The sequence below is a fragment of the Heterocephalus glaber genome, unplaced genomic scaffold (genome assembly GCF_053883595.1).
Source record: "Heterocephalus glaber isolate CG9 unplaced genomic scaffold, H.glaber_assembly_v1.0 deba00000331, whole genome shotgun sequence".
NCBI lineage: Eukaryota > Metazoa > Chordata > Mammalia > Rodentia > Bathyergidae > Heterocephalus > Heterocephalus glaber.
In genome coordinates this window covers 57,635,491-57,656,548 of record NW_028258142.1, presented here as the reverse complement: position 1 = coordinate 57,656,548, position 21,058 = coordinate 57,635,491, and the positions used below count along the sequence as shown (strand labels likewise).

At 39.6% G+C, this 21,058-nt stretch overlaps 1 protein-coding gene across 2 annotated transcripts in view; it reads left to right on the top strand.

Annotated features, from left to right (window-relative positions):
• Mib1 (MIB E3 ubiquitin protein ligase 1) overlaps positions 1–21,058 on the top strand; it is a 115,020-nt gene that overhangs the window by 81,350 nt on the left and 12,612 nt on the right. For both annotated transcript variants that reach the window (XM_004853166.3, XM_021265168.2), the window contains 6 exons: positions 6,817–6,949; positions 9,818–9,904; positions 11,299–11,460; positions 14,992–15,173; positions 17,280–17,472; positions 19,583–19,661. In XM_004853166.3, the coding sequence (XP_004853223.1) occupies positions 6,817–6,949; positions 9,818–9,904; positions 11,299–11,460; positions 14,992–15,173; positions 17,280–17,472; positions 19,583–19,661 (836 nt within the window). The remainder of the gene's footprint in view (positions 1–6,816; positions 6,950–9,817; positions 9,905–11,298; positions 11,461–14,991; positions 15,174–17,279; positions 17,473–19,582; positions 19,662–21,058) is intronic.

Below are 21,058 nucleotides of genomic sequence, written 5' to 3'. Positions count from 1 at the left end.
GACTAGGAAAGCCTCATGCGGCTGTCACTATACTTAGAAGCACTGCGGAGAAAAAAGGAAAGAGGAAGAAATTATCCTGGCTAGTAGCAAGACAATCTTTAGATAGATATGGAACAGTAAAGTCCCTCTGCTGCCAAAATGTATTTCGTAATCTGATTTTTTTTTGTTTGTTTGTTACTGGCAAAGATATTACGAATGGTGATGTGTTTTATGGCTGAAGGCCTAAAGGGATTTTATAGGGTTATATTTAGGGCTAGTTATGGCTACCCATGGTTTTAAAATTTATTGAATAGTATTTGAATGGGAAATTTATAGAAATGTTAAGTAGAACTGATGTTGGTGCTAGAGAGAAGCCATTGACTAAGAAGAGTAGTGGATTAATGAAATACTGTAAATGTTCCTTAAAACTTTAAATTCAGTGTCAGTTTTAGTCTTTTAATAGTGCTTAGTGAAAAACAAGATCCAGAATGCTTTTGAGTAATTACATGTTTTTTATATTGCAATTAAATACCAAGTAGGAGTACAAAATTCATTTTATTATGAATTCAGTTCTAGTATGAATTAAGTTTTTCATTTCAAATGTGATGTTTCTTTTTTTCCTTTTTACATTGGTATGGCTTTCTAATTTTCTGAAATAGCATTTAGGTATGATCATTGCATATTTTGCCACAGATTAAAATAGTTACTAACCTGTGTATTACTGTGCTATATATATAATATACAATATATCTCAAAAAATATTTCTAAATTTTAATAGCGTATTCACAATAAATTTTAATAGAGAAATTTATTTTTTAACTAAGGAAAAACAGTATTAAAACAAAAAAATCCAATAAATCTATGTAAATATAATTTAAAATCTCACAAGCCTAAAAATGCCCAAGAAATTAATCATACTTTGTTCTTAATTCCAGTATAGTCTCCTAAGTATTGATTGAGTGGAGAATCAAGAAAAATCATTACCAATTTTCAGAGCTCATTGTCCTGCAGGGAAGGTCTGACCTTGACATTCTTTTTGTTTTTGGTGCTTAATACCCTAGTAGTTTACTTATTTTGGATAGTATTTTAAAATAGTGACAGAAGGTGGGCTTCTGTAGATACTTGGCAATTTTGAAGAACCAGCTTTCATAGATACTGAAATAATTTTACTCATGAGGTGACAAACCTCAGAATGTAAAAGAGGTTAATTTTCTGGTTCTTAAATTACCTTACTTTTGCTGTTTTGAAGTAATGGAAGTTTTTTTTTTTTTTAAGCAAGCACTTATATAATGTATTATGTGGTGGGGACTCTTCTAAGCCCTTTTAATAAATATTAACTCATTTAATTCTTATAAAAACTCAGGTATAATTTTTGATTCTTCTCACATTTTATTGATGAGGAAACTGAGGCATAGCAGTTAAATAATCTGCTTAAATCACTGCTTAAAACACTCATTCTGGCCGGAGCTAGAATCTGAGCTCATGGCTTGGCTTCAGTCTGGAAGCTGTTTACCTCTGTGCCTTGCTGCCGCTCTGGTGTGTAGCAGTGAAATGAGTTAGAGAATTACTGCTCTCGGGGACTCAGCAGTCCACCACTATGTCCTTGCCTCTGCATGTTCAGAAAGATGACTGTTCTTTGCTTGTTTCTGTATTCTTTCTATTGAATAAAAGTCTGACCTCCACATGCCAGTGTACCTTTTTAAACAGGGAATGTTTAAGTTGTGCAGATACCCGTTTTTAGCATGTCCCAAAGAACTATTTGCAATTGATCAACTTTTTAATAAATTCCTTTCTGAATTTTGGATGCCCTGCTTTACCTATTATTTGATAGTGTTGATTAACTGAACAAGCATTTATTGAACACCTATGTGCCACAGTGGTATTCTAATGTCTTTTCTTACATTTTTTTTTTCTTGGTACCGGGGATTGAACTTGGGACCTTGTGCTTGCGCGGCAGGTGCTGGAACCACTGAGCTAAATCCCTGGCCCCTCTTACATTAATTTTAATATGTAAGGCTCCCATAGTTAATTGCTATGGTTTGTTTGGAAAAATGTTGCTTCTCTCTGAGGAAAGAGACATTAGTGACGACCTGGTGACCCCTAAAAATTGATCCAGTGCCATTTGTATACTGCATACCAATGTAGACAGCTGCTTGTCCCCTGTACTTCTTAGAACTCATTTGTTCATCGTTCAGCAAGCATTTGAATACTACCATGTGCCAAGGATTATGCTAGGCATCGCTCTTAGTTGTTCCGGAACTTAATACTTCTCTGGCACAATTCACAAATGCCTGCTTAACTGGTAGTAAGATCTTATCTTTAAAACATCCGTGCCCTTACCCTCTTAGAAAACAACCAGTTGAAAAATTAAGAACTATGTTTTGGGCATTAAGGAAAGTGTTACCAAGTCTCACACCCTCCATAGGCAAGAGTCTGGCTTGGTGAGATCAGTGACTTACCAAGAGCCAGTCACAGCTGTGTACCAGTCGCTCTGTGGACCTTTCTCTGCACAGCGTAGCAGCAGTCTCTCCTCTTAATTGGCACCCTAGAACTGCCCTTCTCGGTTCCCTGGGTGTTCCTAAGATCACCTGTCCCACAGAGAATGGAAGCGGGCTGCCCTGAGCTGCTGTCGTCAAAGGAGGCTGAGGTGGCCAGGGTGGCTTTTGCTTCACATTTCCTTAGCTCCCCTTGCAGGCTGGGCCCAAAGATAGGCTCTATCTGTGAGGCCCTGTATTATTTGTGTGGGGGGGGGGTTCTGGGAGGGGGCCAGCGATTTCTAATTAAGATAAAAGGGTTATGGTCTCCAAACAGAGACAGAAGTGTGGAAGAATTGTGAATACTTTTTGTTGGTGCTCCACTCTCAGGAGATGGAGAGGAACTGCCCACTCCTTAAGTGTGGGCTGAGCAAAGTGACTTCTTCTTTAAGATTGTGGTAGAGAAATAGGGAGGAAAGAGTAACTGCAGTGGAGGCACCTAACAGACCGCTTCAGCGGGGTGATTGAGGGCAGCCCTGAGAGTGATCAGGCAGGTTGCTAGCACCATATTTCCCCGCAAATAAGACCCCATCTTATTGCTCCAAAAGGCACTGTAGGGCTTATTTTCAGGGGATGTCTTTATTTTTTCATGTAAACAATCTACATGTATTCATTTATTCATGTACAAAATCTATTCAGAGACAGTGCTGTCATCATCATCTGGAACATCATCACAACTCTCCAAACCCCAAATCCCAGCCTGCATTTCTTGCCACTCCATTTCCTGTAGACCCATTGGCCCCAGTCTGTAGCCCAGCAGTGGCGCTCTCCTTGAATGAGCGCTTCTTGTCCATGTGGCTTGCTCTTGGCGCCCTGGCAACCCCGCTGTCAGTGATTTTAGCCCATGAATTCTTCACCTGAATCACAGCCTCTTGCAGGCTGGGCTTCACAGAGTTTGCGTCAAATCAGGTGTGAATTGAAGACTTACGACACAGGAGTGGCAACAGAATTGATGACCTTGAAGGGTGATGGTCCATGCAAAAGGGACGAAAAATTGCACACACCAAAAATCAGGAAACCTTTCTTTATTTCACACAAGTGCATGAAGTACGTCCGTTACAACACACGACGTATTGAATTATAAAGATTCGTATCAGAGACAGCCACGTCCCTTCACTGTCAGGTGTGCACATTATTCGCATGTAGTGTCTGTGTGTGCTCTGCTCATTCAGCAGTAAGGCTCGAGGTCATCTGTTTACATAGGTAGTTACCTCTCATCCAAAGGAGCCCCCTCATGTATTTACAAATGATTAATTATAATTTATATTATTCATTTTAAATATCAGTGTCAATACTATTTATATTTAGTTATACATTAGTATTATTTTATGATTCAATATATCCATGTGTTGCAGTGGACATATTAAATGTGTCCATCTGGCTGATGATCTTAACTGTGGCTTATTTTAGGGGTAAACCAAGAGATTATTATGAGCATTCTGAAAAATCATGCTAGGGCTTATTTCCAGTTAGGTCTTACTTTTGGGGAAATAGAGACTACTCCATGGTGTGACTCGATGAAAGGGCATTTTACCTCCATGGGCTTCCAGGAGCCCATAGCCCAGTGTAATCGTGAGACAAACAGACGAACCCCAACTGACGAACATTGCTCAGGTGGCCGAGTGTCCCTTCCACACCTCTCGGTCATCAGAGACAAGGGAAGCTGTCGGAGCATAGGGAGCCGTAAATGTATTTCGGTGTGCTGCAGTAGAGAAAAATTAATTTTCTGTAAATCTGAAATTAAAATTTTATTTAAAAAACATGGGGCTTGGGGTGTATTTCAGTGGTAGAGCTTTTGCCTAGCTTGCTAAAAGCCTGAGTTTGATCCTCAGCACTGTTTAAACATGAGTAAATGAATTAATGAATAAAATAAATAATAATAAATTAAATAAACAACAGTAAAATAAATAAAAAACTAATCTCCTTACTCTTGGCTACATATAACTGACCTTGCTCCACCCCTCCCCCATGCTGGGAATTGAGCCCAGCCTTTCACACAGAGCTACCAGGCTGGGCTCAAACTCAGGCTCCTCCTGCCTCAGCTTCTCAAAACTGGGATTACAGGCTTGTGCCCCATGTCCAGTTCCTTGCATTCATTCTGAATGGGGCTGTTTGCAACGCTTCTCCACAGCTTATACCAGTAAACCAAGAGTTGATTTTCTTTTCTTTTTTTTTTTTGATACCTGGGATCAAACTCGAGTCCTTGTGCTTGCGCAGCAGGCAGCGAAACCACTGAGCTAAATCCCCACCCCAAGAGTTGATTTTCTAACATTGATTTCAAGAAAACATTAAATAAGACTCATGTTCTATTAAATATAGACTCAACATATTATTGTGGAAAGCTATATTTTAGAATAATTTTCTTCAATATCAGTCTGATTAGAAAGATTTACCTTTTTAGGACATCTTTTTGCTGGATGAATGTTGATAATTTTGAATTGGTGAAAATCATGAGATGGCATATTTGTGTGCAAGTGATAGGATAGGTTAGGAAGGGGGGTGGCTTATTTAAAGGATTCTGGGGCTTTGGGGAAAGGTAGTTTCAGTAGGGAAAATCAGTAGGACATACTGAGTATCAGGCATGATTCCAGGTTCTGACTCAGATGGCTGATGTGAGGAGGGGTGTTGGGAGGGAGGAGGGGATGGAAGAACTTGTATTAAGAAGGCCTTAGGTCTGCAGTCTAAGAGTTGCCGTGATATAATTATATCGAGGCGTTTCAGACCCTGTGATGAAAACATTTTTACCCTGTTTGTTTTATTTAATTCTTAGAGCAACTCTTACCGGATGATCCTGCCTCAGCCTCGAAGAGTGCTGGGATTAAAGGCATGTGCCACCACACCTGCTATAAAATCTTTTTGTTAAGAAGAGTTGCCTCTAATTTTACATTAGTTTTTCAGAGATTGCTTTTAAACCTTTGAAGCGAACTTTGTACTTTTTTTTTTGCTTTGGAAATACTTTATTAACAATTCTTAAATTTTAGGTTGTAATTGTCATTTTATGTATTTTGTGATAACTAGTAAATGACTTACATCAGATTTTAAATCTGTCATTCATGACACTCTGTCAACTATGTAAAGTTTTATCACTCTTTTCCTACTCTTAGTTTGTTGTTACGTAACTATTCTTTAACTTTTTAAATAGATACTGTTGAGGGCTGGAGATTTAGCTCAGTGGTTCTGCCACTTGCCTTGAAAGCTGAAGGACCTGAGTTCGATCCCCAGTACCAAAAAAACCAAAATAGATCCTATGACTTAAATAGATACTGTTGAAATTAAACCTTAAAGATTCCACAAAGCCAAAATTGTGTTCTCATTAGAGTACATTCCTTTCTTCTTTGATTTTTTTTCTCCATCACTCTTTTTATTTTAAATTTTTATTGGTACATTTTAGGTATACAGAACAGTTACATTCATCATTGGGATCTTGTATCTTTACATGATGTACCTTGGTTCTTATTTTTTTCCCCATTCCCCTGCCCTCCCTTCAACCCCTCCACCCCTCTTTATTTGCAAAGACTTTGTTTCCATTTTCTCATGTTAATTCCATTCCCTTCTTTCCTTTCCCCAATCCCTCCCACTTCCTCTTCCCCTTTTCCCCTTTTCTTCCTATTTCACATTATCTGTTATACCTTTTAGTCCTTATTTCCACTTTCAGTTTCTCACACTAGAGAAACTATTTGGTATTTACAAGGGTGTCCTGTTTATTTCACTTAAGAGTATGGCCTTAATGGGCATCTATCATTTAGCTGTAAATGTCTCTAGTTTCTCGTTCTTTTTTTGTTTTTTTGTACTGGGGATCGAACTAAGGACCTTGCGCTTGTGAGGCAGGCGGTGGCACCACTGAGCTAAATCCCTGGCCCTAGTTTCTCTTTCTTTATGGCTGAGTAGTTCCAACAGTTTCTTCTTTATAGCATTTCCATTCTCTTTTAAGTCTGTTCTCAAAGTAGTGATTATTTACTTTTCAAAATATAAAAAACTACACATTGAGAATTGGAATAATTAGATTTCTTTTTGTTTTTAAGGAATGATTTTATTTATTTGTCTTTATTTTTATTTTTTTGAGACAGGGTCTCACTATGAAGTTCAGGCTGGCCTTGAACTCACTGTGTAACCCAGGCTGGCCTTGAACTCTGTGCGATCTTCCTGCCTCAGCCTCCCAAATTCTGGGAATGATTTTCTTTAAGAGTATCTTCGCTTGATTTCAAAAGTTTCTTCTGAGTATAATTTTCTAAAGAAAATAATAAAAAGATCAAATTAAATATAAACAATGTAAATATGAAAATAATATGAATTTGATTTTCAGTGCAATGCGTGTTTTACTGTCAAAATTACCAAGACCATGGATTGTGGATGAGAAGAAAGATGATGGTTATACTGCCTTGCATCTGGCTGCCCTTAATAACCATGTGGAAGTGGCTGAACTGTTAGTACACCAGGTAGGGAAAGCAGTTTAATAATTTTTAAAATAATTTTGGAATATTTGTATTCATGCGTTTAATTCTCCACCAAATGCCTGTTAGTATGTTACAATAGACCCCATGATGATGATAATTTGGACATAATGCCAGTCCTATCTCCTGCCTGTATTGGTCAGCTTTCCTGTTGCTGGGACAAAATCCCTGACACCACAGCTTGAGGAGGCGAGGTTGAATTTGGGCTCTTGGCTTAAGAGGATTTAATCTGTGATTAACTGGCTCCAGGGTAGAAGGGTCTGGTGGAGGAAAGCTGCTCAACTCGTGGCAGCCAGGAAGCAGAGGGAGGGATGGCATCAGAGAGGGGGGTGCCGGGGGTCAGGGCCCAGGGCCCGGGGCCAGGGGCTGTGCCAGGGAGCCCAGGCCACTACCTTAGGCTGCTTCTTCAGTGAAGGGCTGTGTGGGTTGGGTGCACAGGAGCTCAGAGGCCTCAGCTCTCAGCATTCTTTCTGCACATCTTGGGTTGGGCCAGTGACATAGGCCTCAGCTGACAGAGATTTTCCAGAGCCGCCACTGCTGTTGCAGAAGTAGCAATGATCCGCAGGACCAGCAACCATCCCTGTTAATACTTTAGCTGGTGTGGCCAGTGGCCTTAGACTGCAGCCTGCAGCCAGCTTGGGAGGACATTCATAACTGCTGCTATGTGTGGAGAAGCTCGGGGCCTACAGAGAGCATGGGCCATAGAGATGCACAGAGTTACCAAGAATCATCCCTGGCTCCTTACTTTGAAGGACTTACAGTCTAGGTTAAGATAAAACAACAGAGCAATTTAGTAAATACTATTTATGTGTAACTAAGTACCAGGTTATAAGACACACATCCCAAAAGGACAGAAATTTAAAGAAATAATTCACCTACCTTTTCCCTGCCGTTTTAATCCTTTTCTGTTAAAATTAACCACTCTCTTCATTAATTATGAAAATTCCTTTTTGGGCCTGGGATTTAGTTAAGTGGCACCATGCCTCCCTCACAAGCTCAAAGTCCTGAGTTCAATCCCTGATTTTTTAAAAAAAATTCCTTTTTATTCAATTCTAAATGTCTGGACTTACACCAATACCACACTGCCTTGGTTATTGTTGCTTTATATTCAGTTTTGAAATCAGATAGTGTAAACCTCCACCTGTTTTTCTTCTTTCTCACAATTACTTTAATAAGTCTAGATCTTTTGTATTTCCATAAACATTTTAGAATGAACATATCAGTTTATTAAAAAGTCTCTTGGGAGTTTGCTCTTCCATATATTAGATTTATCCATAGATTGCTTTTTTTAGGATGCTGTTGTAAATTGAATTGTTTTTACATTTCAGTTTCCAGTTATATATTGCTAAGTATATATAAATACAATTATTTTTATTTTTATTTATTTTTTGGTACCGGGGATCGAACTCGGGACCTTGAGCTTGTGAGGCAGGCGCCGGAACCACTGAGCTAAATCCTCGGCCCTACAATTATTTTTATATTTTACCTATGCACAGTGGATCCTTGACTTATGAACTCAGTTGGTTCCCAGGGGCTGGTTGTAACTCAAGCTGGTTGTAAGTTAATTCAGCTGAGATCAGGTTTACCTGGGTACACGCTATAGGTAACAAGAGGCAGATGAATCTTCTATTAACCTAATTAACCCAAGTTGTTCGTATGTTAGGCTGGTCATAATTTGAGTGTTCACTCTATCATATGTCTTTGCTTAAACTTACTATTAGTTGTAGTAGATTCATTATAGATTCCTTAACATTTTCAATATAAATAATCATACTGATCAAAAGAATAGAAAATGCAAGTAGAATCACACACACGTGGTCAAATGTTTATTTATTGTTTTAGTAAAGTCCCTTGTGCATGCTAGGCAAGCACTCTACCTCTGAGCTGTTATCCCCAGTCATTCTTGCTTTTTATTTTGAGACAGAGTCTTACTAAGTTGCCCAGGCTGGCCTTGAACTTGGGATCCTCCTGTCTCAGCCTCTAGAGTAGCTAGAATTACAGGCATGCACCAGCCAGCCCAGTTTTATGAGTGGTTTTAAGACCCAGACAAAATAAGAGTACATCTTTTGAATCTTTAGCTCTTTTCTTAATTTCATGTTTTTTTATTATGTTAGAAAGTGTGCTAGGCAGTTTGACATTATTTTTCCTAGTCCTCACTTAAAGCCTGTGAGATGGATTGTAATGACACCATTTTGGAACTGAGGAGATGGGCAGGAAATGGTGTAGTGCAGGCCACAGTTGCCTCACTTACAAGTGGTGGAGCATGAACCAAGGTCCCCTGACGTCCCCCAACGCTGAATTCAGTTGCTTTGCTCCTCAGGCCCTTCCTGTCCTCGGCTTGGGCATCGCCTGTTCCCAGGTTGTCCTTCGGCTCTCCTAGCCCTGGGGAGGGATTCTGGTCTCCCTTTAACAACGCCTTTATATACTGATTAAACACCACCTTCTCCTCAGCTCAAGTGAAACAGGGAAAGTCAGTTTACCAAATTATTAGAGTAAATCTAAGGCCAATACGAACATCTGGTAACTTTGTGGAGTATTTGCGTTCAAAGAAGTGATCAGGATTGCTTTATAATAGGGATTGGAAGAGAGTTGTGTTTGAGCTCTGTCCTGTGCCTTATTCTTGAACTGTTCTTAGTTGGAATCACTATAACAGAAAAAAATTTTTAAACGATTTGACTTCAGGAAGTTTGCTGCTCCACCCGTTTTGTTACCATGTAGGAATAATGTTGTAGCACCTTGGAAAGAATAGAAAGTGTTCAAAAGTATCCGTTGTTACTTAGTCCTCTGAATACAGTTTTCATGTCTTTCACTGTTGTCAGAATCTAACCACGTATAACATTTGTTCCTGTTCAGGGTAATGCAAACCTGGATATCCAGAATGTGAACCAGCAGACTGCCCTACACCTCGCCGTTGAGCGACAGCACACCCAGATCGTTAGGGTACAGTACCAACTAACGTACACATCAGGTCACGGCTGTGTCTTTGTGTTTTTAACCAAACTGAGTTTTAGAATCTCTTGAAAGTTGATAAAGTGTTAGATTTCTTAAAAAATCGCACCAGGCGTGGTGGCACACACACTTGTAATCCCAACTCTTAGGGGAGGCTGAGGCAGGAAGATTGCTGTGAATTTGAGGCCAGCCTGGGCCATATAGCATCTCAAAAAAAAAAAAATTTATAAAACACATAGTTTGCTGCAAAACAGGATTTTAGGCTAATGTTTTTTATCAGTTGAGTGGAATTTTAATTTCTTTTTTTTTGGTACCAGAGATTGAGCTCGGGACCTTGTGCTTTTGAGGCAGGTGGCGGAACCACTGAGCTAAATAAATCCTTGGCCCCTGGAATTTTAATTTCTAATAGCAAAAATCTTAAATGTTTGAGTCCAAGTCTATCATTTTGTTGCCAGATTTGTGAGCTCCTGGAATATCAAATGAGAAAATTTCAAAAAGGAATTTATAAATTAGCTTTAAAAGTACGTTAGAGAGAATGTAATAGGCGTTATTGAGAGTAAACTACAGACTAAAAGCGTTCCCTCAACATTTGGTGCTGCAAATTCCCAAAATGCTGAAACAAAAACTTTCTTCTTTTACTTAGTTTGGGGATTTCAAACAAAAATAGTTGAAAGAGTATTAGTTTCAATATTTTTGTAGAACAGTGATTCTTAAAGTTTAGCAGCCGAAGCAGCAGTGTCAGCATCACTGTGAACTTGGTGGAAGAGTGGTGGAAGAGCCCAGACTGCCATTTTATGTAACCTGTTGGAACAAAGAAAAAAGTACGTAATTTGCCAAGTCAAGACCATATGCTTAAGAGTGGTTTCTATAGATACTGTTTTTCTAAAGCTCTTTGATGGAATGTATTTGTAGAAAGGAGTAGGAAAATTGTTAACTCATCATAAGCAAAATGTTAAATAAACTTTACCTTTACTGCATAAGTTGTCTATTGAAATATGTCAACTGTTTATTTTCTCTGGGAGGGTGTAGTTAAGCAACGTACTGATTCACATTTCTTTCATTTTGCTCTAATTCAGTATTTTTTTTTCTTTTTTTTTTTGGTACGGGGGATCGAACTCGGGTCCTTGCGCTTGCGCAGCAGGTGGCGAAACCACTGAGCTAAATCCCCGGCCCTCTAATTCAGTATATTTGAGTCACCAGAACATGTCCCTCTTTGTAAGGAGCTGCAGGGTGTAGAATGGTGGGAAGCAGAGACATCAGAACCATTGGCCGTAGTGGCCAATAGTCCTTCAAGTAGGACCAGGGCGTTCTCCCCGTTCCTCAAGATTCGGTGGCTCCTTGGGGCTGTGGGCACTTTACCAAAATGAGACCTGTTTCCCTTTTAGCTTTTGGTCCGTGCTGGTGCCAAGCTGGATATTCAGGATAAGGATGGAGATACTCCTCTGCATGAAGCTCTGAGGCACCACACTTTGTCCCAGCTGCGTCAGCTTCAAGACATGCAGGATGTGGGGAAGGTAGATGCTGCCTGGGAGCCATCGAAAAACACAGTAAGTGAAGCTAAGCTTTCACACAGTGCCAGTGGAGCATCTTTTAAGGCAAGATTGTGTATTTACTGCTCATCTGATCAGTACCTGGTTAAGAAGGGTAGTGTTTTTTGAAATGTGATATTGTCCATGCCTCCAGCCTCCCTGTTTTTGCTTAGGATTGCTTTGACTATTCTGGGTCTTTTGTTTTCATATGAGCTTTTAGGATCTTTTCCCCCTACTTTTGTGAAGATTGTCATTGCTATTTTGATGGGGATTGCATTGAGTCTGTAGATCACTTTTGTTAATGTGGCCATTTTGACAATATTAATTCTACCAATCCCTGAACATGGAAAGTCTTGCTGTTTTCTGATGTGTACTTCAATTTCTTTCTTCAGTGTTCTGAAATTTTCATTGTAGAGGTCTTTCACTTTGGTTAGATTGATCACTCGGTATTTAAGTTTTGGAAGCTATTGTGAATGGAATTGTTTCCTGAATTCTTTCTCCGCTAGTTCATTATAGAGCAGCTATTGATTTTTTAAATGTTGATTTTATATCCTGCTACTTTGCTGAATTCACTTACCTGTTCTAAAAGTCTTTTGAGGGCCAGAGATTTAGCTCAGTGGTACCATGCCTGCCTGGCAAGTGCAAGGTCCTCAGTTTGATTCCCAGTACCAGGGAAAAAAGGATTATCTGACTTCCTCCTTTCCTATTTGTATCCCTTTTATTTCTTTCTCTCTCCTAATCACTGGAGCTAAGATTTTAAGAACTATATTGAGTAGGAGTGCTAAGAGTGGGCCTCCTTGCCTTGTCCCTGATTGTAGAGGAAAAGCTTTCAGTTTTCCCCGTTCAGAATGATGCTGGTTATGGGTTTGTCATATAGGACCTTTACTGTACTGAGAGGTGACCCATTCGTACCTGGTTTCCTCAGAGCTTTCAGCATGATAGGATGTTGAATTTTGTCAAAGGCTTTTCTGCATCAGTTGAAATGATCATGTGATTTTTTTTTAAAGTCTGATTCTACTTATGTGATATATTGTGTTTATTGATTTACATATGTAGAACTATCCTTTCATCCCTGGAATGAAACCAGTTTGCTCATGGTGTATGATCTTTTAAAATGTGTTGTTAAATTCAGTTTGCAAGGGTTTCCTTAAGGATTTTTGCATGTATATTTATTGAGGATGTTAGTCTATAGTTTTCCTCTTTTTGGAGGGGGTCCTTGTCTGTTTTTGGTATCATGGAAAGCGTGTGTGTGTGTCACTGGTGACTGAACCCAGAGCCTTGGCCCTGAGTTACAGCCTTAGCCCTTTTAAACATTTTTTTTTTGAGACAGGGTCTTGTAAATTTTCCAGGGTTGGCTTGAACTTGATGATTCTCGTGCTTCCATGTCCCAGAATCTTGGGATTACAGGCGTGTACCATCATGCCCAGCCGAGGGTTCTTTGTGTAACCAGAGTACAAGTTGCTTATCAGATGTGTGACATGAACATATTTTCTTAGTCTGTGATTTGTCATGTTTTTCTTTTCTTCACTTTTCTTTCTGTCACAATAATTGATAAAATCCTATGTTAATTTATTTGGAATAGGAATGATAGCTTAGCAACAGTGTTCCAAAGTGGCTTTCAAGAGCCAGGTGTGTAATTAGAGGTCCTATAGCATTGGCACAGGGGACCCCTTGTCCTCCCAGTGGTGCAGATGCATGGCTGAATGGCTGCCTGTGATGGATCCACAGATCTTTTCTCCATGTAGAGGGCAATCCAAGGTGAGTGCTGCCTTCTTTATAAATGGGGCCCTCACTCTTCTGAGAAGGCTCTGAGGTAATCCTTCATTCAATCCAGGTTTCCCCAAGGTGCTTCTGGATCTAAATGGATCTAGATGTGCCAGGTCGGGACCGCTTCCGGTGTTGGCCTTGCTGCCACGTTCCCAGTTGGTATAGGTCTCATGTGGCAGGAGACGAGGAGCATGCATGCTCGCCTCAGCTTTTCCTTCCTTTAATAGTGTTTTGATTTTTGAGATGAAGTCTCTATGTTACCCATGCTGGGCTCAAACTCTCAATCCTCCTGGCTCAGCCTCCCAAGTCATAAGGATTCCAGGCAGCTGTCACCAAGCCCATCTTTTAACAGTGTTTTTGGAAGAGCAGAAGTTCTTAATTTGATATGTCTAACTTTAATCAGTTTTTTCTTTTATTTTTTTTTGGTACCGGGGATCAGACTTGGGTCCTTGCGCTTGTGAGGCAGGCAGTGGAACCACTGAGCTAAATCCCCAGCCCAAAATGTTAGGTTCTTATTTTTTTTTTTTTTGGTACTGGGGATTGAACTTGGGACCTTGCACTTGCAAGGTAGGCACTGTAACCACTGAGCTAAATCCCAAGCCTCAGTTTTTTCTTTTATTGTTTGTGCTTTTTGTTTCTTGAGAAATTTGCCAAACCCGAGATAACTAAGGTTTACTCTTCTTTTGTACTAGAAGTTACTTTTGGGTCTGTGGTTCATTTTGAGTTAACTTTTGTGTATTATGTGATATAGGGCTCAAAATTCATTTTCTTGTTTGTGGATATCCAATTGATCCTCCACCTTTTGTCGGAAAGACTGTCTTTTTCTACTGAGTTAACTGTGTAGCTTTATCTAAGATCAGTTAACTAGACATGTAAAGGTTTCTTTCTGGATCTTGTCATTTGTTCCTTTGGGCTATGTGATGCTAGCCCAATTGTCTTGATCACCAAGGGTTTATAGTAAATGTTGAATTCAGGCATTGAAGTCCTTCAATTTTCTTCTTTTCATATTTCCATTTCCATTTTGGAGTCATTTTTAAGTGTCAAGTGGTTCTGAGACCAGAATGTTTTTAATTGCTCTCTTACAGTGTGAATGTGGGTATATTCTATTAACTCCTTTGAGCCTCTTTTCTTCTTATATTAAAATGGAGGAAGGGGAGTACCTGCCTATGTAAAGTTGCTATAAAAATCATGAAAAGTACTTAAAATAGTACTTTGTCCATTACAGATAAAAAATCTTTTTTTGTTTTGCTTTGTTTTGTTTTCTGGTACCGGGAATTGAACTCAGGACCTTGCACTTGTGAGGCGCCGTACCATTGAGCTAGACCCCCAGCCCCAGATAATAAATCTTAACAATTATTGTGACTATTTTCAGATATGATGTTTGAATCAGTAGTCAGATATTTTCAGAACCTCATTTGTCTCACTCCAGTTTTTGGCTCAGTTTATGTGTACTGGTTCTTTTCTCAGTTGTCTTTCCTTTCATTGTTTCAAGTTGATTGCTAGCAGATGCAGAGCCGAATTGAGTAGAAAAGAGTACTATTTCTTTAATACCATAAGCAGAGCCAGGCAGAGCCACCGCCAGTCCTTCCACCTCTAGGGCTGGAGAGTGAATCAGTTCTCACGCTGCATGCCTGAGAAAATTGAGGAAGGGACAAGAGGAGTGGGTAAGACTGAAACTCTTAAGTGCCCGTGACACACATACTCATATAATTGAATGGATGGCGGGAATATTGATAGCAGATTCCCACAGGGAAAAGCATGACTCTTCTCATTTGCTTTCAGTTGATAATGGGACTTGGAACCCAGGGGGCAGAGAAGAAGAGTGCAGCATCTATTGCCTGTTTCTTGGCAGCCAATGGAGCTGACCTTGGCATTCGGAATAAGAAGGGTCAGTCACCGCTCGACCTCTGTCCTGATCCAAGTCTCTGCAAAGCACTGGCAAAGTGTCACAAGGAAAAAGTCAGGTTTGTATTATTTATTATCATAAAACTTATTATTCTGTGCATAAAGTATCCCATGGTTGCATAATGGAGGAGCTGACCATCTGAAAATCTTTACCTGTGCTGTTGAGTTCCTATTTTTTTTGAGACAGGAGCTCGCCATGTAGCCCAGGCTGGCCTCGAACTACCACAATCCTCTTGCCTCAGCCTCCTGAGGGCTGGGATGACAAGCGTGCACCATCACCCGCTTAGTTCCTGTATCTCTTTGTTGGCTTTTTCTTCCTTGAAAACTTCCCTCCAGGCAGCTTGTCTGGCACTTTGTGTTGTGTAGCCCTCATCTTTATTTATTTATTTATTTATTTGGTACTGGGGATCGAACTCGGGTCCTTGCGCTTGCGCAGCAGGCGGCAAAACCACGAAATCCCCGGCCCTAGCCCTCATCTTTAAATACTCTTCCTTATGCAGAGTGAGTCCCCGAAGCTTCTAGCCTTGTCTCATCTTCTAGGGATCCTGTGCTAGGAGGACTTTAATGTAAGGAAAGTTCCACTAGTACAGTTACTGTGATGAATGTTACATGTTTGAATGCCTGTGAACGGGGTGTGTCTTACACAAACTAACAGTTCTAGCATCTCACATAGAGCCTGGCAGCCACTCAAGAAGTATTAGTAAAGGATTGAAAGAATGAGTGAATCTGTTCAGTGTGGAGTTTTTTCTAAACATGATCATTCCCATTTCTCTTTTTCCTGAAAGTAAAATGTCAGTGATTTTATTATTTATGACATAAATAATTTTCTTATAATGAGATGTTATAGACATACAAAAAGGTACGCATGTCTACTTTTTTATCTGCACAGCACTGTGCAACTATTATTGTCTTTTATACCAGTTTCTTACACAGAATGTGTCAGTAGCTGGACTTCAACATATGTGTTCTCTCACCCCTTTGTAACATGTGTAGTGATGAACTGGTGGCTCTTTGGAATCCACACAGCTGTGTTACAGAGAGAGTAATGTCTAAGGTATATACACTTCTTTAAATCTGTCTGTAGGAGCAAAAAGTCCTGTTGCAGAAAGAATAGATTCAAGGTACTGCACTGCAATAATTACTGCAATGGCAGCAGTGGAGTTTAAGATGGGACCTCTGTGTTTGTGTGAATGCATGAGTTTCTGATGCTTGTGGTAGAAACAAGAGTGTTCCTAAGCCAGGTGTGGTGGCACATGGCTATAATCCCAGCTCTTGGGAGGCTGAGGCAGAGGATTGCCGGGAGTTTGAGGCCAGCCTGGGCTACATAGTGAGCTCAATGATAGCCTGAACTACAGAGCAAGACCCTGTCTCAAAAAAAACCAAAAAAAAAACCGGTTTCTGTTTTTCAGCTGTAATTAGCCGTTTATATTTATATATACATAGTTCTGTGCATTGTATTCCTATATTTATGTATGCATTTTATCTTTCTGTAACACATGTTCCTTAAGGATATATTCAATGACATGTCCAGACATTTTCCAAAGTGCCCCCGTCTGTTGGGCTTTGTCTTTGGTTAGTACAATGTGGTTGCTAGTTAGGATTTTTGTTTTATTCCTATCCCTTCTGTGTCGATATATTCAGTATAGATGTTTGATGTAGATATGCCAGATGTGGGGGAGGGAGATGCTGCTTGAGGACCATACACACAAAACGTGTGTCCTGTGTAGACAGAACAAGTCTGCAGATAAAAAGCAGCAACCCACTCGAGGGCCCTCCTGTCTCTCAGGAGCTGTTCCTATTCTCAGTAAACCTTTCCTACTCTTTAAAAAATGAACAGTTCCGGAGTTAAATTTTGTTTACATTAAATTATTTTTTTACTGGTGTTTTTCACTTCTTTGTTAGAAGATTCACCCTTTTCCACTGAGTGAGGATGATTGAGTTTGAAGTTTGAATGGAACTAGATGTAACAATACAGAGACACATAAATGAATGAAAAAATATAATTTACAGGGTTTCATATAAAGATGGTAACACTTAATTTTAAAAATAACCAGAGTTGTTTTTATGTATACTAATGCTCTAGATGATTTTTAAAACATTTTGATTAATGAATTTGTTATAGAAGTGTTTTGGTGAACTTGATTTGAGGTATTTTTTCTCCTTAGTGGTCAGGTGGGTTCTCGGAGTCCTTCTATGATTAGCAATGATTCTGAAACCCTAGAAGAGTGTATGGTGTGCTCAGATATGAAAAGAGATACACTCTTTGGCCCATGTGGACACATTGCAACCTGTTCCTTATGTTCGCCACGAGTCAAGAAATGCCTCATCTGTAAAGAACAAGTTCAGTCTAGGACAAAGGTAATAAATATATTTTTATGTAGTATTTTATGAAGTTCTTTGAGGCTATAATTATAAATTAAGATTATATGTATCATTTGTTTAATTTTGTTGTTCCATGTAATGGTTTTAAAATATAGGAATATGTAATTATATATTTATCAAGCAATCAGTCCAGAATTTCATAACTTCACTACTAGTTTACAGTCTTACTAGAGCACTTATTTTTCCAAGTTCATTATTACCTGAATTTAGCAATACTGTTTTGAACACTCAGAAAACTTTTTACCTCTGTTTCTTTCTTTATACGTCTTTATGCAAGTTGTCTACTATACAAGTTGTCTTTATACAAGTTGTCTACTGTTTTCTTTCAGAGCCCTCTATAACCTTTAGATATATTTTAATTTTACTTTGTATTGTATGAAATTTCCAAACCTGTAAAATGCAAAAACTTACATGGCCACCCAACAAATTTGCTCTGTTGATTGCAAAGCCTTTGGTTATAAAGAAATAGTGACCCCAAGTGGTTAAAAGATAATGAACATCCTCACTGAAGAAAAATAAACTGTAAGATTAGCATTTAAGCCAGAACTGTTAACACACACCCCTGTAATTTCAGCACTCTGGAGACTGAGGCAGGAGGATCACAAATTCAAGGATAGCCTGGATTACAAGTTCTGTCTCAAAAAACCAAAGGAAAAAAAACCCCAAAACTAGTACTTGGAGGGAGTATAAGTCAGGTTGAATGCTTTAGTAATTAGAGCAATACAAATAAACTACAAATGAACAAGAAGTGTTTTTGTTTAATTAGCCAAAACAAGTTTTTTAAAAATGCTAATGAGGAAAGTGGGAAATGACCATTTTCTAAACACAGCTAGAGGCTGGAAGGTCATCCTTAGTGTATACAAACCATTTCACAACAGCATGCTTTGTTTGATTACTGATCCACTCCTGGGAGTGTAACCCCAGGAAATAATCCAGAAGTTGGAAGAGTTGTGGTAACAATGGTTTTTCTTTTTAATAGGAGTATGGGTGAATTGTTAGATCAGTTTGCTGTATTATTTTAAATTCTAAAAACAGTGTTAAGTAATTTGTTCGTGCTGGAGGTAGAGTTAGAATCCAGGAATGTCAGGGTCCTGACCTGTGTGGTTATGCATTCTGCTGTCATCACTGAATCCTGTGTAGATGCAGGCATGTAACTTGGGAGAACCCTCGAGCAGGAGAGGATGTGGTGCCTGGTTCTGTAGGTGACGTTATAGGTGAGAGGTAGCCATTGTTTGGGGAGTAATATTACATGGCGCTACCCACCTGTAATCCCAGCACTCAGGAGGATCACTGCAAGCCTGGTCTACATAGTTAGTTCAAGGCCAGCCTGAAGTACATTCTCAAAAAAACAAAAAACAAAACAAAAGAGAGTGATGTGATTGCAGGTGACTGTGCTAGGAAGGAGCATAAGCGAAAGACAGACATGAACCCAGGGGCAAAGGTGTGGGGCAGGGTGAAAAGGAGACTAGAGCCAAGGTTGTTCCTAGCTACACATGCAAAACTCAGTGAAAAAAAACTAGTGAAGTGGAAAAGGGCAGGAAATTGTGGTTAGGCTGTGGAAGACTTGGGGCATCAGAGATCAGAGAGAAAGGAGAAGCCATAGTGTTGGGCCCCAGCCAGCATGGGGTCGACCATGTTCTGGGAAAGGGGTGCTTTTATCAGGCAAGTTCCTCAGCTGGAGGTAACAGAAAAATCCCTCTTGGACTTTAGTAAGCTGACTCATCTGGCTAGGTTTTTATTAATGTTGCAAATCCACCTTCTCTTTGCCATTTGTATGTTTCTTTGCTCATTATCCTTTTAGTTCCCTTTCCAAAGTCATTTAAAAAAAGGGAAAGGAGAATTGAAGTGGAGCCCCGCCTCGCTGATCTCAGAGGGAATGGAGATTTCTGTACCATTCTTTAGGACTGGTAGGGAGACTAATGCAGCATAGTCTTGCTAAGCTGGGGCACACAAAGATGTGGAAAGGTGCAACCATGAGCATAGAGGCTCGCTGTGCTGTGAGGAAACGGATTAGGACGAGGAAGGAGCTGTGGAAGAAGCTTGGCTTACTGTGGGTACTCACTGTGCTTTCCTCTCATCGCCATAGATCGAAGAATGTGTGGTGTGCTCTGACAAGAAAGCAGCTGTTCTTTTTCAACCCTGTGGACACATGTGTGCTTGCGAGAGTAAGTTGTCTTTATGAAGCTCCCCATGTGATTATAGAAATATAAAGTGAAACAAAAGTCACATAGTTGAAGGTTTTTGTTTCTTTTGTCTTTTGGGTAACCCACAGATAATGTTGAAAGGCCTTCCTCTCTATCTCCCTGACAGTGCCAGGTCCTTCCTTTGCTGCTCCTGGGCACTAGAGAAGACTGAATGTGCTATGCTCTTGGATTTTCATTTCAGTTGTATTATTGGCACAAAGTGATCTCTTCACAGACAGTAGAAATGTATTTCCAAAAAAGGAGTATGGAAACGTGTAGTACAGCCCTTTCTGCATGTTCAAGTGGTGCATCTTCCTTGGTTTTCATCTGAATATTGCTTATCCTGTGTACTTGTCCCATTCCCACACAACTCCCAGCACCATTTGGAGCTGTGATATCTGGCTTTCCAGTAACTGTATATCAAGAGGATTTATAAAATCTTTCCTTTGTGAGGACAATATTGAATTTCAAGAAATGTTTAAAAAAAATTTTTTAACTAGATTCTCTTGGAACCCTTTGCCTTTTACATCCCCTTTGTCCTTTTCACTTTCTCACATTGTTTGATATCCTCCCCTTCCCTTTTGCTTTTTAAAGTTTAAATCAATGAAAGATTTTAAACAAGTTTAACAACTTACACCTTACATAAATGATCCAGGATAAATATAGTATTTCATGTTATAAAATAGTTCAGCCACTTAACTAGAATAATATACAGACAGGGTGATAGTGTAATCTCATTGGCATAGATTTTCTTAAGCCCTGATGTTTTGTTTTGTTTTTCCCTCCATTCTGATAGAAGATTAAATAAAGAAAGAGTCAAGGGTTGTTTTTGGTTTTTTTGATACTGGGGATCGAACTCCTTGCACTTGTGAGGCAGGTGGCGGAACCACTGAGCTAAATCCCCGGCTGGAGTCAAGGGTTTTGACTGTGACAGTCGACTTCAAGTAACTGTTTCTGTTTACCAAAGACTAGTGTAATGTCAAAGGGGCATGAAGAAAAAGAGTTCTATCTTAAGTAAAAGCAGCTCTGATTAAGTTTTTGTAGACTAGAGGTTGGCAGACTTTTTCTGTAGAGGGTCAGGTAGTAAATATTTCAGGTTTGTAGGCCACTTGGCTTCTTTAGTAACCACTCAACTCTTGTACTCAACTCTGACGTTGTAATGCAGAAACAAGAAAGGAAAATATGTGAATAAATGGATATAACTATGTTCTTTTAAAACTTTATTTACAAAAGCAGCCAAAGGTCAGATTTGCTGATCCATACCATAGATCAGTGATGGCGAACCTTCTAGAGCTTTCAATGATATAAACAGCCTGCTGTGGCACGCGTGCCATTGGTTCACCACCACTGCCATAGACTAAAGTGATACTCTCACGAGT